Below are 18,752 nucleotides of genomic sequence, written 5' to 3' on the forward strand. Positions count from 1 at the left end.
AAATAGTCATGAAAATAAACAAAACACATTGAATGTGGAGAAGGTGTGTCCAAACTTTTGGCCTGTTGTGAAGCTTGTCTATATATATATATATATATATATATATATATATATATATATATATATATATATATATATATATATATATATATATATATATATATATATATATATAAACACAGTATATTTGTTTATCAGTTGGTAATTTCAATGATACAGTGCCTTTTGTAAAACCCTCCTCACTCTCATAACCAAGAGTTAGTTAATGGAAAACCTAAAATGTATTTTTTCTAGCTTTGAAGCAACACACAGATTGCCTTTCCCTGTCAATTGTATAACTCATCAAAAAAAAAAAGTTAAAAGCCCAGAAAAATCTCATTACAAAGTCTATTTGCTTCATCTGTGTGGCTCAGTGAGGAAGTAGATTGCATTTTAGTACTTCATTAATAACTGAGTATGTGAACAATGGCAAAGGCAAGGCTTCTTTGTCTTGAACTTCTGAGGCACAAAGGGGGAAAAAAAAATAATTCAGTGATTCATTTTAGCGTGACAGTGAAGAAACAATTAGATTTATTTCCCACTCTTTAAACCCGAGCAGCTGGTAGGGATCTTCTTTGCTCAGCCGTATTGCTGGGTTCGACGCCATAGTACAGACCGCCCTGGTGATTTGCAGCAGCTACTCCTTATGTGACTATCTCAACGTCTAACAAAGTCACAAGTTGCTAGTGTTTGACTTTACCGCGTTCCTTTGTTGAATGGAGAATTAACAAGTTTTGGTCAAAACTAGTCACAGGATAAATGCTACAGCGTTGGTCTCACTTAGGGCTGGGCGATATATCGAATATACTCGATATATCGAATATACTCGATATATTGCGGGTTTGTCTCTTTGCGATGTAGAAAATGATTATTCCGTTAGTATTCGAGTATATTTACCTGCGGGCAAAACACTACAGGCTTTTCTCACTCTTTCTTGTCTCTCCTTCTCACAGAGACATAAAACAAGCGCACCTTCTTACATACATCACATACTGTCGCGCGTGTAACGTCAAACGCCCTCGCCGAGCAGAGAGGTAGCGGCATGGGTAAAGTTAGCGGTGGCAGGTGGTGCAAGCGGAGCGGTGCGAGTGGTAATTCGAGAGAATGAAAGATGTGAATCTGCTAACAAATGGAAGAAGAATAATTAATTCCCAAGAAAACCAGCACGGGGTCCATCGTCTGGTGGTGGTTTGGCTTCAAGCGGGAAGATGTTGAACAGACAACCGTAATATGTCAAGTATGCGGCAAAAGCGTTGCTACAAAAAGTAACGGCACTAATAATTTGTAGCATCATTTGAAAAGTCACCCGCTAGAGAATGAAGAGTGCTTGAAACTCTGCATGTCAACATCTCCGGCCGGTGCCACACCCAACAAAATGCGGAAGCAACCAGCACTTACCCAATTGAGCCTGGCGTCTTCCATTTACACATCAACACCGTATGACAAAAATAGTCAACAACAGAAGGAGATAACGTCCGCAGTAACCTACCACATAGCGAAGGACATACACTATTTGATTTCCTATTATGCAGCTCATTTTTATTTGACAGTTATTTAAATATTTTGTGTGACATCATACACAAAAGTGCACTTTATTTGTTTTAAACTATTGTAGTGGCGTTCTGTACAAAAAAGTGCACTTTAATTTAGTGTTGTTTTGATACGTCATCTTAGTGACATCATGCACAAAAGTGCACTAATAGCTTGTTTTAAAATGTCTCTGACAATCTTGCACTTTCTGTTTTGGAAATGACATGAATGTTTGTGCCACTGCTTAATAACTGTTTAATAAATACAGTTTTGCTAAAGTGACTTAGTTGTGATTTCCCTCTCTGCATGAAAGTTTAAAATTAGTATATATTAATGCAGTATGAACAAGAATGTTTTAATGAAGACATGTCGGTACCTGCCGATCTGTATTTGGGATCTGTGTAAATCCTGAAAAATGGTGCGCGTCCGCGACGACGGCGTAGTTGATAAGCTTCTCCTTTTTTCTATCTTCTTGTTGTGTGACATTCATCCTCTGCTGTTGCTATTTCTTATATAAAGTAGTGTAAAGTTCTTACTTATATCTGTCAGTAAACTCACCATGAAAGCGCTAAAACATACCGGCGTTGTGAGTTTACATTATTCACCCAAGGAACTTTAGTTATTAGAGTTCCGGTCGGACGGTTTTTCACCGGACACATTTCCGGTGCGGTTGTTTCCGGATGAGGAGATGCTGCTACATTATTGATTTAAGTAAAGTCTGAATATCATTAAAACAGTTAGCTACATCTTTTGACACTTTTTCGCCACCCGTCCTTGCGCGCTACACCGCTACAACAAAGATGACAGGGAGAAGACGCTGCCGAAGGTGAGCCACGTAAATAAGACCGCCCACAAAACGGCGCATCCTGAAATGACTATCAGAAAGCGGCTTGAAGATGATCTGCAAAACATAATCTATGGGACATTTTGACCAAATAACCACCATTACATGTTATGTAGACCACAAGGAAGTGTTTTCCATTTAGAAAAAAAAAAAAATATATATATATATATATATATATATGACTCCTTTTATGCGCCCTATAATCCGATGCGCCTAATATATGAAAAAAGATAAAACATAGACCATTCATCAGCAGTGCGCCTTATAATCCTGCGCGCCCTATGGTACGGAAAATACGGTATATCTGTCCGTCAGCTCGATGTGGAAGCCCTAAAAAATACAACATGACTGGCGGGCAAAGAAAAGACACAGTCAAAGTGAAGGCACGTAAATAAGGATTGATGGATCTTTATCATCATTGCACAAGTACAACAACATTAGATTAGAAAAACAAACACTGTACGGGATTACAGAACAGGATCGCTGATGGGTCGCCACAAGGCGCCCCGTAAAAGCTGGGAAAAGGGTAGACGCTGGGGGAGGATGAGTAAAAAAAAAATTAAAAAAATCTCAGACGGGGATCCTAAAGGGGCTCAGTCTGGAGTGAGTAAAAAAAACAAACTCCATAGCAAAGCACATATACTGTACATTTGACAACATATAACTCGAGACAACAAGGGTGTGGGGGGGGCTGGCATCGGCCCGAAGCTGCCAGCCACTACGGGCGCTGCTACGTCCGTCATACCATGTGGGGTGAAGTGTCAAAAGGTGTGGGATGTGTGTGCGGCGTGTATGTTTCGTGGATGCATGCATGTGTTTAAGCCTGCAGCGTGTCTCTGTTCCGTGACCTTGGTGCTCTCGCAACCGCCAGTCAGTCTGAAGTCAACAACAACACGTGTGTGTCCATGAGAGACAAGAAAGGAATTGGTTCTGTCTTCACTGCACTGCTCTCAGGAGAGTCTCGAAGCCAGGGAAACAATCCAAGTTAGAATGTTTGTGTTTGCGAGCGAAAATAAATTGAGCTTTTCACTCTTAATTGTCTATGACTGGTCCTCAAATTCATCCTGCAGGGCAGACGGTCCGATGTTATCCTAAATCAAAAGAGTGTCCACAGGTCTGCCCGCAACCTCCAATCATATGTGGCAGCTTTGGGGTACTTCGAAGGCTGCCAGCATCTTCAAATTTGTCGACAAACCAGAGCAACACTTACTCCAATCAGCAGATGTCTTATCAGAAGATATCTTCAAGGTCCTCGACTAAAAGTTTCGCCAGGCACGCGGCATTCCTCCTCCAAAGTGCCTGTCGTGTGTCCAGAAAAATCTGTTCCGTCAAGACAGGCAGGTTCCCCAAACCTGAGAGCTTGTCAATTTCGTTGAGAGGACAGTTAATCAATTCCATCGTGCAGTGCAAAAAAGAAGCAACAAGATGGTCTGTAGAACATCATCTATGCAAGATTTTGACCTAAGAACCACCTCATATTATTTAGACCACAAGGAAGTGTTTTAAAAGTAGAAAAAAAAAATCATAACTCCTTTAAGAGGATCTGGAAAGTCAACGAGTCGCCTAGTTTGCAACACTGGCCCTTTGTATTGCCTGTAAGATGAGGCTTCACACATGTTGACTGCTTCTCCTTTCACCTTCAGTGTACAATCTGCAGGAATACATTTTCCACTGTTTGACGTGAATATTATTTTCTGTTCAAGCCTCATCGTTCTTTAGAGGACTGTCATGATGTCTGGAGGCAACCAGTTCTTGGATGAGTTAAAAAAAAACCTTGGCCTTCAACTATTGTCATGCTGTTCTCGTTAGTAAGCATATCTTTGAAAGTGTTGAACTTTAAGATACACTGATCTTGAGGAACCGTTTGTTTTTTACAGAACCGTTTAAAAGTCTGGCTCGTTTATGATAATTATTCATTTTTAACTGTTTTTGTTTCCCTTGTAATCAAGGAAACATGCACTGGTAGAAGTTATTAAATACAATGTGGGTCAGAATAATTACAATTTGTACCAATATGACTCTATCAGTGGGAATTATTCTAAAATATTGACTATATTTTGTTGTGTTTTCATTGTAAACATTCCATAAAAAGATGCTATATCCCCAAGCTTTGACAGTAACATTACTATTTTGTATTCAATCACCTAAAAATCTTGCTGGCGCAAGAGCATTGAGCATAACAAACCAGTCTATTATCGCTGTTAATTGGTTCCTGACAAAACCGTGACAAATGAATTCCCACAAAGTAGGAATCATTAATTAAAAGAAAGATAGATAATCAAACATTTTCATAGCTGGCGCATAAAAACCTGTTTACGGTCTTTTATATAAGTTTCCTACATTAAGAGAGTCCTCCAGACATGAAATAACACTCTTAAGTCACCTTACACTACTTAATCATTGATTACTTAATCAATCCACTCGGGCAAAACTCAAGAAATTAGTGCAAAGGTTCGTTTTTACCAGTAATTAGATTTACAAAGTGAAACTCATAAATAACATAAGCTCATAACATGTAACACAAGATATTTCCATTTGGATAATTATGGTTTACAGCTTATGAAAACCTGTGATTAAACATTTCAGAACTGTTGGGGTTTTAAAAAAAACTGTAAACCATGATCCTCAAAGTTATAATAAATGAATACATGTTTATGTAATGAGTTTATATCACATATTGGTTCTACATTTGAAGTTGAAATGCTGAAATTAATGGACTTTTACAAGATATTCTCATTTCTGGAGTTCCACCTGTAGAATAATGCTGCCTGAGGCTGAGCCAATCTGTGGCCATGATACTGAACAGTGTGTCTGATTGGTTTGGTGTCATTGGTGCAATATTGATATTTTTAGTTTATTTAGCCAGCGTTAGCTTTTAAAATGATTAGTGATGTGGTGTTGCAAGGGACAAATTCAAGGTAATACATAAGTATAAAGGGTACATATGTATATAATAAAGTATAAGTAAATCTAGAATAACAATTTTGGAAATAATAAAAAGGCGAATAGAAAATAAATGCTTACTTCATACTAAAACAGAGTTCCATTTAATCTACTTAAAGTGTACTAAGCACTTATTTGTTGGTTTTGTTTAAGGTGGGCTTAGTGGTTAGTAGAGATGGGGGAAATAATCAATGTTTAGATCAGGGGTCACCAACCTTTTTGAAACCAAGGGCTACTTCTTGGGTACTGATTAATGCGAAGGGCTACCAGTTTGATACACACTTAAATAAATTGCCAGAAATAGCCAATTTGCTCAATTTACCTTTAACTCTATGTTATTATCAATAATTAATTATATTTATCTTTGTGGAAACACTGATCACCTTAATGATTGCTCACAATAAATATATATAGAAACAGATAAATATCAATATGCAACACTTTATATACTTTTATAGTTTCTCTATAAGTGCACATTTTTCAAATTTAACATTTTCAAATGATCACTTCTAAGACAGTCTTTTGAAATCACAATATCCCATTTTAACTAGCTAGCCACTAACATTTTTTTAAAAATCATGAATTACTTTGCACCATGTTTGTACAAATAACTCATGTAAAATACAAAAGTCAACTCTCAAATTTTTAAATAAATCATGTCACACTTTGAACTGGACACCAAATCTGTTATCTGTTTCTTTGTCAGTTAGTGAAGACCAAGTCTTTAAAATATTTTCTTGGATTTTCAAATTCTATTTGAGTTTTGTCTCTCTTAGAATTAAAAATGTCGAGCAAAGCGAGACCAGCTTGCTAGTAAATAAATACAATTTAAAAAATTGAGGCAGCTCACTGGTAAGTGCTACTACTTGAGCTATTTTCAGAACAGGCCAGCGGGCTACTCATCTGGTCCTTACGGGCTACCTGGTGCCTGCGGGCACCGCGTTGGTGACCCCTGGTTTAGATGCATCGGAATTCGGACATGGACGATTATAGAATCCGTTGGTAAACGTCAATAATCGATAATCGATGTTTTTATTGTAAATAAAGTGATGCAGATTGTTCTCAAATTTGGCTGACTGCAGCAAGACACCTCACCGAGAGATCTGACCAGCTCCTTAATTACCGGGCACTCATGTTCCAGTTGTGCACACATTTTCATTAATTTAATACATTTGGGAATTCATTGAACTTTTTCTTATTACGAACACACACTTGTTTTTTTTTAAGTTGCACGTGATATAGTCCCAAGATGGCGGCGCGCACAGACGCAGCGGCTTACGGCTCTCCTTTTCAGTGCTCTTTCCTCCTTCTTTTCTTCTTGTTTTTTTTTCCTTTTGTGCACCACCTGTACTGCAAACACCCGGTACACCCGCCAGTCACTCTTGGATATCGGGAACTCGCACCAGATATCTGTTTCGAGCGACTTTCACCACGAGCACAACATCCCAGACGACATAGCAAGAGCACCGGGCTCTCCGTGGTTTGTTGTCGGGTCTGGGAGACGGCGCAGACGGAGGAGGGAGAGGAAGCAGAAGCGTGGCCGCAGGTCCGGCGTCTTGCTCAGGCTTAGGAAACAACCCCACAAGCCACCTCTACCGAGCCTGTTCCTCTCCAATGCCAGATCCCTCGTACAGAAGATGGACGACCTGGAGTTACAACTCGCTGGAAACCGCTATGTTCGGGACTGTTGTGCTATGATTATCACCGAAACTTGGCTTCACCCGGAAATACCTGATGCTAGCATGCAGCTAGCCGGCCGCACTCTGCTCCGCCGGGACAGAACTAAGGACTCCGGTAAGAGCAGAGGAGGGGGGCTCTGTATTTACGTGCATGAGAACTGGTGCAACAACGGGACAATCATTGAAAAGCACTTTTGCCCGGACATGGAGTACATGTCCGATAGATGTCGGCCTTTTTTTCTCCCGAGAGAGCTGTCTGTTGTTATCATCACGGCTGTGTATATTCCACCGGACGCCAAAGTAAACACAGCGCTCTCTCTTCTGCTGAACACCGTCAACGAACAGCAGCGGGCCCACCCCGACGGTGTTCATATCATAGCAGGGGATTTTAATAAGGCCAATCTGAAGACTGTACTCCCTAAATTCTACCAGCACGTGAAGTGTTCTACAAGGGGCAAGAACACACTGGACCACGTGTATACCAACATGAAGCATGCGTACAGAGCTACACCCCTCCCCCAGCTTGGACAGTCAGACCATCTTTCCCTCCTGCTCTCTCCTACCTACACCCCCATCAGACGCCAGGCCAGGCCCATCACAAAGACTGTTATGACCTGGCCTGACGATGCACTTTCCAAACTTCAGGACTGCTTCCAACACACGGACTGGGACCTCTTCCAACAACAGGACCTGGAGACAGCTACAGGAACGGTGCTGGACTACATACAGTTCTGCATCGGGAATGTGACTGTGGAAAAAAACATCCGGGTTTACCCCAACAACAAACCCTGGATGACCAGCCAGGTCCGCACAGTCCTCAGGGCCCGCGACGCTGCCTTCAGGTCAGGGGACAGGGCACTGTACAGTGCTGCTAGAGCCGACCTGAAGAGAGGGATTAAAAAAGCAAAGGCGGACCACAGGAGTTGCATAGAGTCCCATCTGTCCAGCAATAACTCACGGGAGGTGTGGCGGGGCATTCATGACATCATGAACTACAGAGGCTGCAATGTGTCAACTGCAGATCAGAGTGCGACACTGGCAGAGAAGCTTAACTGTTTCTTTGCCCGTTTCGATAACCCCCAGCGACACTCATCTGCTCCAGCCCTGCCCCCGACCCCACCGGGCTCCGGCACCACTCCACTCACTGTACAGGAGCACAGTGTCAGACGAGTGCTCCTGGCTGTGAACCCCAGGAAGGCTGCTGGACCAGACGGAGTACCTGGAAAGGTGCTCAGGGCGTGCGCCCACCAGCTCGCTCCCCCCCTCACCAGGATCTTCAACCTCTCCCTGGCTCAGGCAGTCATCCCATCCTGCCTGAAGTCATCTACAATAATCCCGGTGCCGAAAAAGTCTCCCATCACCAGCCTGAATGATTACCGACCAGTGGCCCTCACTCCGGTAATCATGAAGTGCTTCGAGAGACTGGTTCTCCAGCACATTAAGGACCATATCCCTCCAGACTTTGACCCCCACCAGTTCGCATACCGGGCGAACAGATCCACAGAGGACGCCATTGCTGTTGCTCTCCACTCTGCTCTGAACCACCTGGAGCAGCAGCAGAGCTACTTCTGGATGCTCTCTGTGGATTATAGTTCTGCCTTCAATACAAAAATCCCGGACAGACTCTGCAATAAACTGGACACTCTTGGCCTCCCCCCTCTCACAAACGCCTGGAAAAGGGACTTCCTAACGGACCGACCCCAGAATGTGAGACTTGGCCCCCACCTCTCATCCACCCGCATGCTGAGCATCGGCTCCCCACAGGGCTGTGTGCTGAGCCCCCTCCTCTACTGCCTGTACACCCATGACTGCAGTCCAGCCCACAGTGACAACCTTATCGTCAAGTTCGCTGACGATACCACAGTGGTCGGGCTCATCTCCAGGGGTGACGAGGCTGCCTACAGGGAGGAGGTCCGGAAGTTGACGGCCTGGTCTTCGGAGAACAACCTCGCTCTCAACACCAGCAAGACCAGAGAGATCATCGTCGACTTCAGGAGGAGCAGCACCGACCCTGCCCCCCTCTACATCAACGGCGAGTGTGTGGAGGGGGTCCACACCTTCAGGTACCTTGGAGTCCACATCTCCAACGACTTTTCCTGGACAGTCAACACCACAGCAATCATCAAGAAGGCTCAGCAGCGGCTACACTTCCTTAGAGTCCTCGGGAAGTACAACCTGAAGCCTGACCTGCTGCTGACCTTCTACCGCTCGTCCATCGAGAGCCTGCTGACCTACTGTATTACAGTATGGTACGGCAGCTGCACTGCAGCAGACAGGGAGAGGCTGCAAAGAGTGGTCAAGACGGCTCAGAAGATCATCGGCCGTCCTCTCCCCTCTCTGATGGACATCTACACCTCCCGCTGCCTCAACAGAGCCAGTGCCATCATCAAGGACAGCACCCACCCTGGCTCTGACCTGTTCCACCTGCTGCCCTCTGGGAAGCGCTACAGGTGCATTAAAACCAAGACGAACAGGCTAAAGAACAGCTTCTTCCCCAGGGCCATAACCACCCTGAACAGTCTTCCCCATTGTCCCTCATAACTGCCTTCTCTTCGGTGCAATAACCCATTCCACCAACCACCCTGTCATGTAGATATTCATATACATATTCATTTCACCCTCTGTATAGAGTGTACATTTGTTTTATCGCACGGTATGGAATGGCCTCAATCTCGTTACCCTGCGTAATGACAATAAAGCTGATTCTGATTCTGATTCTTCTGATTCTGATATATACGCTAATTAGTGAATCTGAAAAAATCTAAAACTGCATCAATATACATAATATAAAGATGCATCAATAATTGATTTTTATCGAATCGTAGCTCCTGAATCGGAATCGAATCAAAGATTCCCACCTCTGGCAGTTGGCTTAGCTATTAGCAAGCCAGCTGCTTGCTTGCTTTCAGCGTATAACATGTTTAGCCTCATCCTCCAGTGATAATGCTACGTAAGTAGGACATCACTTATACTAGGTTATGCAATTTATTTGCCATAAAATGGTTGAAAATTATTAACTTAGGTGAGTGGCTCCAAACTCTGTTTTGAGATAAATTATTAGCTGCTATCTGCTTGTCGGACAGGGGAATGAAAATAAATACATTGTCAGCCAGAGGGGACCAGCGTTTGTGATCAGCATTAATCTGCAAATGCTATCACATTTTTATTTTTTTATGAAAATCGTCCGATACTGATTGGTGGCTAATCGATTGGCACAGCCCTGGTTACAACACCACAATGGAAACACAATAACACCTATTGCAAGCGAAACCTAACTTGAATTGTTGGTGGGACTTTGGCTTTTGTAACTTGTACATAAATGAGGTATGAGGTGGTACTACGATGAATCAAAAGATCCATCTAGCCCAGTGATTCTCAAAACCACAGTTACATAATAACGGCATTACTAACACACACACACACACACACACACACACACACACACACACACACACACACACACACACACACACACACACACACACACACACACACACACACACACACACACACACACACGCACACACACACACACACACACAACTTTACCTACTACAGGGAAATAGTTAACAACTATTCAATGGAATGATAATCACATAATCCCACAATACCCTGTTTGTGGAGAAATAATGATACAGCCACCAAAGCACATTCAATCCATGTATTAACTATTATTCATTTATTTGTCTAAGTAATTTGCTTAACACTGGTGACAGATCATAAAACAAAAATCCAGCAAAGTTTGATCTCGGCTATTTTTTTAAGTGGTGACAGCTAAGTGTGGGTCGTTACCTCGGGAAATTAGAGAGAAAAACTAGAAAAGAAACCAGTAACAAAACAACATGCACGATACGAGGGGGGAAAAAGAACAAAACAGGAACGTAATGTGTAAATACCAGCGACGTGCTGTGAGGTTCATAGCTGGTGAGGCACTGACTTCATCACAGTCAGATTTACAAATATATGAACCCTAAAGAGTATCTTATTCACCATTTGATTGGCAGCAGTTAACGGGTTATGTTTAAAAGCTCATACCAGCATTCTTCCCTGCTTGGCACTCAGCATCAAGGGTTGGAATTGGGGGTTAAATCACCAAAAAATTATTCCCGGGCGCGGCGCCGCTGCTGCCCACTGCTCCCCTCACCTCCCAGGGGGTGATCAAGGGGATGGGTCAAATGCAGAGGACACATTTCATTACACCTAGTGTGTGTGTGACAATCATTGGTACTTTAACTTAACTTTAACTTTACACATACAAACTGTAGCAAACAAAGAAGCACATTTAATAAAAAAAAAAACGTTATTATGGTCTTACCTTTACTTATAAATGAAGTCCATGCGCCGCTGTTGTGCTGGATTAATGCACCCCCGGACGGGAGTGTTATATCAACTAAAGCCCACACTTAAACTTTCCACGTGCAAGATTGAATGTATTTAAAAAAGTTATTCAATAAGAAGCCAAAAAGTGCAAAAACAATAATGTTCGTGTTGGAGGAGTTGTGAATGACTGAAATATGAAATATGTGCTGCAGTCTGCAGGTGTACCTAATGTTGTGGCCCTGCAGTCATTCACAACTCCTCCAACACGAACATTATTGTTTTTGCACTTTTTGGCTTCTTATTAAATAACTTTTTTAAATAGATTCAATCTTGCACGTGGAAAGTTTAAATGTGGACTTTAGTTGATATAACACTCCCGTCAGGGGGTGCATTCTACGGCGGGGGTGCATTCTCTACCACCAGGAGGCGGGATTACGGCGAGCCTCAGCCAGTGCGTCTTTTGCAGCCGTTTTATGATTGCTCAGCACAAGAAATACTTACACACATACAGTTGTTGACAAAATACACTGTACATTACATACCTCAGCTAACTAAACTATGGAAATGTATAATATAGTTCATATAGCAATACGGTCTCACTGCACAGCAGGCCAGCAGTTAGCCGAGTCCGAAATCCATGTTGAGGCACAACGCAGTGACGTGCCTCAACTGGCTGCTGATCACCGCACCGTCTCTTCTCAGTATTTGAACGGCAAATGTGAAAATTCAGCGATTTTGAATAAAAATAATCTAAAACTGGTGAAGTTAAATGGAAAATAACTTTATAGTATAATCACTGGATACATATAACAATTTATTATTATTTTTTTCTTTTACATTTTTTTTTCTTTCCATGATGGCACGTGAGGCCCCGCCTCACCTGCCTCCACTGACTGCACGTCACTGGTAAATACGTTAAAGAAAACTGTATATGCAGCATTAACTATAATATAGTGATCGGATAGGGTTTTTAATTTGGTGGAAACAGACCCAAATGGCTCTTTTGATGCAAAAGGTTGCCAACATCTGATCAAATAGTACGCCAAATAATCACTTAATTATAAATAATATAACTAATCTAATCAGAGTTTCAATATTCATACATTATATAAATGTTACTATGGCCAAAATATTAAATATACTTGTTAAATAAAAATGTGCCTTGTTTTAAATGAATATTTAGGCCTACTATGCTACTGTATTTTAATATTGGTCATAATGGTGGTACATGGAGAGCCAAGTTTTTTCTGAAGTTTAAAAACCACTGATCTAACCATTCATTTTCTTTCGCTTAACCAGATATGCAGTGCAGAAGAGTAAAGTAGGAAAGCACCCCTCCATCAGTTTCAATGGGAAGGATACTGAAGAACTCCTGGGCCAGTTCTGGGACAGAGCGTCTTTAGCGTGTGCAAAATCTACCTCTGGTTCCCCTCACACTTGGGCATTCTCAGAACATCTCACTTGAGTGGCAATCAAAATAAATGCCAAAGTCGTCTTGACCGGCTCCTCTCAAAACAAAGGGACAGTGGCTACATTCCGAGTCCGTCCTGGATGACTGAGCAAACCCCATCACTAAGGGTGAGCTCAGCCACACAGGCACCACAGAACTTATTTTGGCCGCTTCTTTGTCGTTCTTGCGGTCACCATATGAGAGGAAGGACTCAGATCTCTCATCTGATAGGATGACTTCATTATTGCAGATGATGTTCATACAGTTGTTGTCAAAAGTTTACATACACTTGTGAAGGACATAATGTCATGGCTGTCTTGCCAACATATTGCTGGGTATTGTGGCCAAACAGCTGAATTTTTGTTTCCTCTGACCACCGAACTTTCCTCCAGAAGGTCTCATGTTTGTCCATGTGATGTCAGATGAAACAAAAATAGAGCTGTTTGGCCACAATACCCAGCAATGTGTTTGGAGGAAAAAAGGTGAGGCCTTTAATCCCAGGAACACCATACCTACCGTCAGGCATGGTGGTGGAAGTATTATGCTATGTGCCTGTTTTGCTGCCAATGGAACTGGTGTTTTACAGAGAGTAAATGGGACAAGGAAAAAGGAGGATTACCCCCAAATTCTTCAGGACAACCTAAAATCATCAGTCCGGAGGTTGGGTCTTGGGCGCAGTTGGGTGTTCCAACAGGACTGACCCCAAACACACGTCAAAAGTGGTAAAGGAATGGTTTAATTAGGCTAGAATTAAGGTTTTAGAATGGCCTTCCCAAAGTCCTGACTTAAACATGTGGACAGTGCTGAAGAAACAAGTCCATGTCAGAAAACCAACAAATTTAGCTGAACGGCACCAATTTTGTCAAGAGGAGTGGTCAAAAATTCAACCAGAATCTTGCCAGAAGCTTGTGGATGGCTACCAAAAGCACCTTAATGCAGTGAAACTTGCAACGGGACATGTAACTAAATATTAACATTGCTGTATGTATACTTTTGACCCAGCAGATTTGGTCACATTTTCAGTAGCCCCATAATACATTCATAAAAGAACCAAACTTCACGAATGTTTTTTTGTGACCAACAAGTATGTGCTCCAATCACTCTATCACAAAAAAATAAGAGTTGTAGAAATGATCGTAAACTCAAGACAGCCATGACATTATGTTCTTTACAAGTGTATGTAAACTTTTGACCACGACTGTATATGTCAAACTCACGATCCATCTTCAACTTCACTCATTAAATCTGAGGCAGGACTTCACACTGCATTGAAGTGGAGTCACATAACAGGCGCAGTCCACCGTTTTCTAGGACCATGGCCTCAGGTTTAGCGGTGATTAATCTCATCCCGGAAGCTTGACACTCAGCTGCAAACTGCCCCAGTGAAGGCTTAAGGTCACATCATAATGAATCCATCAGGACCACATAATGGGATTCTAAAACCATCAAACTAGACACTCTACGCATTAGCTTTGCCTAGGAATTCTGCCCATAAAAAACAATTAACATAACCAGTGACATGGCAGTCTGTGGAATCGATAAATCTGGCTTCAATTGTGTACAGGGGACGAATGGACCATATCAGCCTTGTACAACCGCCACAGACCTAGACAGACTTTGTGTTTGTGTCTTTGATGCACTATCAATCAATCAACGTTTATTTATATAGCCCTTAATCACAAGTTTCTCAAAGGGCTGCACAAGCCACCATGATATCCTTGGCTCAGATCCCACATCGGGGCAAGAAAAAACTCAACCCAAAGGGATACAATAAGAAACCTTGGAGGGCACCGCAAATGTGGGGATCCGTTTAGATGAAGAATTACTCATAATCCTCACGAAAAAAAAAAAAAAGGTGGGATGTCGGGTCTTTTTTGCCATCTCCGGGTCTAAATTGGCCTAAGTTGGCGGTTTATGTCCACAACCTTCTACTCTCAAAGTGAAAGGAATGATTTATAATCTAGAATTAACTTTCACAGGCTCAAAGGCCAGAAAGCAGCTTACCAGTATTGTTGCCGCGTTTGGATGTTTTTTTAAAGGATTTTATGGGCGTCAGGACTTCATGGCTTCCATCGGCTCCATTGTATGCAGGCTTTTATTTACACTTTAGAATGCATAAAAACGACATATAATAATAACTGGGATTTATATTGCGCTTTTCTAAGTACCCAAAGTCGCTTTACATGTTTTTCTGAACCCATCAATCATTCACACCTGGTGGTGGTAAGCTACTTTCGTAGCCACAGCTGCCCTGGGGTAGACTGACGGAAGCGTGGCTGCAATTTGCGCCTACGGCCCCTCCGACCACCACCTATCATTCATCATTCATTTCACCGGTGTGAGCGGCACCGGGGGCAAAGGGTGAAGTGTCCTGCCCAAGGACACAACGGCAGCGATTTTTGGATGGTAAGAGGCGGGGAGCGAACCTGCAACCCTCAGGTTTCTGGCACGGTTGCTCCACCCACTACGCCACGCCGTCCCAATGTGTTCTTGTCTCTCATAAGGATTGTGAATTAGAGGCAAAATTCCAAACAAAGTGCAGTTACCCAAGGGAAAGCCCAAACAAACATAACAAACTGTTTAGGACTTTCTAAAGATGTTAACTAGGGGTGTGGGAAAAAATCGATTCGAATTCAAATCGCGATTCTCACGTTGTACGATTCAGTATCGATTCTCATTTTTCAAAAATCAATTTTTTTATTTTTATTTTTTATTTTGTTTTTTTTATTAATCAATACAACAAAACAATACACAGCAATACCATAACAATGCAATCCAATTGCAAAACCAAACCCGACCAAGCAACACTGAGAACAGCAATAAACAGAGCAATTGAGAGGACACACAAAACGACACAGAACAATTCAAAAGTAGTGAAACAAAAATGAATATTATCAACAACAGTATCAATATTAGTAACAATTTCAACATATTAGTGATTAAAAATCCCTCATTGACATTATCATTAGACATTTATAAAAAATGTTTTAAAAAAGAACAATAGTGTCACAGTGGCTTACACTTGCATCGCATCTCATAAGCTTGACAACACACTGTGTCCAATATTTTCACAAAGATAAAATAAGTCATATTTTTGGTTCATTTAATAGTTAAAACAAATTTACATTATTGCAATCAGTTGATAAAACATTGTCCTTTACAATTATAAAAGCTTTTTACAAAAATCTACTACTCTGCTTGCATGTCAGCAGACTGGGGTAGATCCTGCTGAAATCCTATGTATTGAATGAATAGAGAATTGTTTTGAATCGGAAAAATATCGTTTTTGAATCGAGAATCGCGTTGAATCGGAAAAATCGATTTATAATCGTATTGTGACCCCAAAAATCGATATTGAATCGAATCGTGGGACACCCAAAGATTCGCAGCCCTAATGTTAACCCAGTGTTTTTCAACCTTTTTGGAGGAGCCAAGGCACATTTTTGTTCATTGAAAAAATGCGGAGGCACACCACCAGCAGAAAACATAAAAAATGTAAACTCGGTAGTTGATATTGACAGTAAAAAGTAATTGTTGCAATTGTTGGATATGAATTCAAACCATAACCAACCATGCATCACTATAGCTATTGTCTCAAAGTAAGTGTCACGACCTGTCACATCACGCCGTGACTATTTTTGAGTTTGTTGGTGTTTTCCTGTGTGTAGTGTCTTGTGCTCCTATTTTGGTGGCTTTTCCTGTTTTGTTGGTATTTTCCTGTAGCAGTTTTCATGTCTTCCTTTGAGTGCTATTCCTTGCACCTGCTTTGTTTTACAAATCAAGACTATTTTAGTTGTGTGGACGCTATCCTTCTTTGTGTGGAAATTGTTGATTGTCATGTCATGTACGGATGTACTTTGTGGACGCCGTCTCTGCTCCACACGCTGTAAGTCTTTGCTGTCGTCCAGCAATTGTTGGATATGAATTCAAACCATAACCAACCATGCATCACTATAGCTATTGTCTCAAAGTAAGTGTCACGACCTGTCACATCACGCCGTGACTATTTTTGAGTTTGTTGGTGTTTTCCTGTGTGTAGTGTCTTGTGCTCCTATTTTGGTGGCTTTTCCTGTTTTGTTGGTATTTTCCTGTAGCAGTTTTCATGTCTTCCTTTGAGTGCTATTCCTTGCATCTGCTTTGTTTTACAAATCAAGACTATTTTAGTTGTGTGGACGCTATCCTTCTTTGTGTGGAAATTGTTGATTGTCCTGTCATGTACGGATGTACTTTGTGGACGCCGTCTCTGCTCCACACGCTGTAAGTCTTTGCTGTCGTCCAGCATTCTGATTTTCTTTACTTTGTAGCCAGTTCAGTTTTAGTTTCCTTTTCCATAGCAATCCCTAAGTTTCAATGCCTTTTTAGGGGCACTGGCCTTTTGTTTATTTTTGGTTTAAGCATTAGATACAACATTTACAAAGCAATTAGCTACTGCTATGGAAGAGTATTACAAGGTTACTCTTTATTTGCAGATTATAATTACTGGTTTGCATAAAAATATTTATAACCCAAATAGGTGAAATTACAATTTATCCCACAGCACACCAGACTGTATCTCACGGCACACCAGTGTGCCACGGCACTGTGGTGGAAAAACACTGTGTTAACCAAGCCTTTTAGCCATGAAATAACACCAGATATTCAAGCCAGAGACTTCGGAGCACGGTGTGGTGGGGGACAACCGTATTACAGTACTCACTAGGCTGCAGTCAGCCCTAGTGTGTTACACGAGTAAAACTAAAGACTGAAATGAAACCACAGACATAATCCTGTCACAAAAAGCTCAAGGGAAGCCCCGGATGTCGGTCAATCAAGAGCCAGGAGACATGTCGGGCCAGCCTGCAGAGCCTCCCTCATGGAGCCTACCTAAAGTCCCATCATTTGCTGTCTCTCTCCCTGTAGGGTGGCTTTTTAAAGTGACCATCCTCAGGTAATGCCACTGTGAAGTGTGACCCACACACACACAATCAATCCTGCCCAGCTTGAGGACCTTGAATGAGATCCAAACCTTTGCAAGGACCACATTAGCTCCTGGCTAAGACCTTCCCACAAATGCTGGCACCCACAAACAAGCTGGAAGCGTAACAAAGTGGGGACACTCTAATCCCGTCACACTCATCATTTCCCTGCAAGTTCTCCTCGCCCACCAGGGCCGAGCGGGGACACCAAATAAATGGAAAGCGCGGTGTGCATTTTCACCTAGATATCACTCAGCGTTGCATATCATTGCTGGGAATTAACAGTTACCACTGGCTATGTTGCTGTGTTTGTACCTGCATATGGGATTGGGGCATCCTTGTCCAGAGCCACCAGAGGGGGATCCAGCAGAACAACGTCAGTGTTTTCAGTGATCACCCCATGGTATGACGTCTCGATCCACGGCTTGTGTTTATTCACTGGGGAGACAAAAGTATGACGCGTCAGTAACATACACAAATGTGCATCGTGAACATCTTCCAAATGTCAAAAAAATCAGTTTAGCTTTCAGTTCAGTTTCAGTTTATTTCAAACATGCATACAATACACTGTAGTGCATCACACAATTCCAGTCGTTTCATTACAGCACGCCCGAAAAGGAGTAGGAAGAAGCAGAGCCTATTTAATCCTACCCTTTTTCATACCATAGTAATTTTATCCAATTTCCTTGTTCTCTGCCACAGAACAGTGAACAATAAATAATAAATAAATAATATACCATAGTAAGCATACAAGTATTAAATACATAAATAATCTTTGTCTCAATAATAAAAGGAAAAAAACAAAAAGGTTCAAGATGTTCATCATAATTCTTGTTCTGTGTAATTGGTGAACACTTGTAGTTCGAACAGTCTCTTAAAGGCCTACTGAAATGACATTCTCATATTTAAACGGGGATAACAGGTCCATTATATGTGTCATACTTGATCATTTTGCGATATTGCCATATTTTTGCTGAAAGGATTTTGGTCGC

General features: G+C 41.8%; 1 protein-coding gene across 1 annotated transcript in view; it reads right to left on the bottom strand.

The window, feature by feature from the left end:
- The window catches only part of LOC133663476 (calsyntenin-2-like), a 722,813-nt gene that overhangs the window by 444,571 nt on the left and 259,490 nt on the right, over positions 1 to 18,752 (bottom strand). Inside the window, exon 2 of the mRNA XM_062067961.1 lies at positions 18,076 to 18,198. Within this exon, the coding sequence (XP_061923945.1) occupies positions 18,076 to 18,198 (123 nt within the window). The remainder of the gene's footprint in view (positions 1 to 18,075; positions 18,199 to 18,752) is intronic.

The sequence above is a fragment of the Entelurus aequoreus genome, linkage group LG13 (genome assembly GCF_033978785.1).
Source record: "Entelurus aequoreus isolate RoL-2023_Sb linkage group LG13, RoL_Eaeq_v1.1, whole genome shotgun sequence".
NCBI classification, from domain to species: Eukaryota; Metazoa; Chordata; class Actinopteri; order Syngnathiformes; family Syngnathidae; genus Entelurus; species Entelurus aequoreus.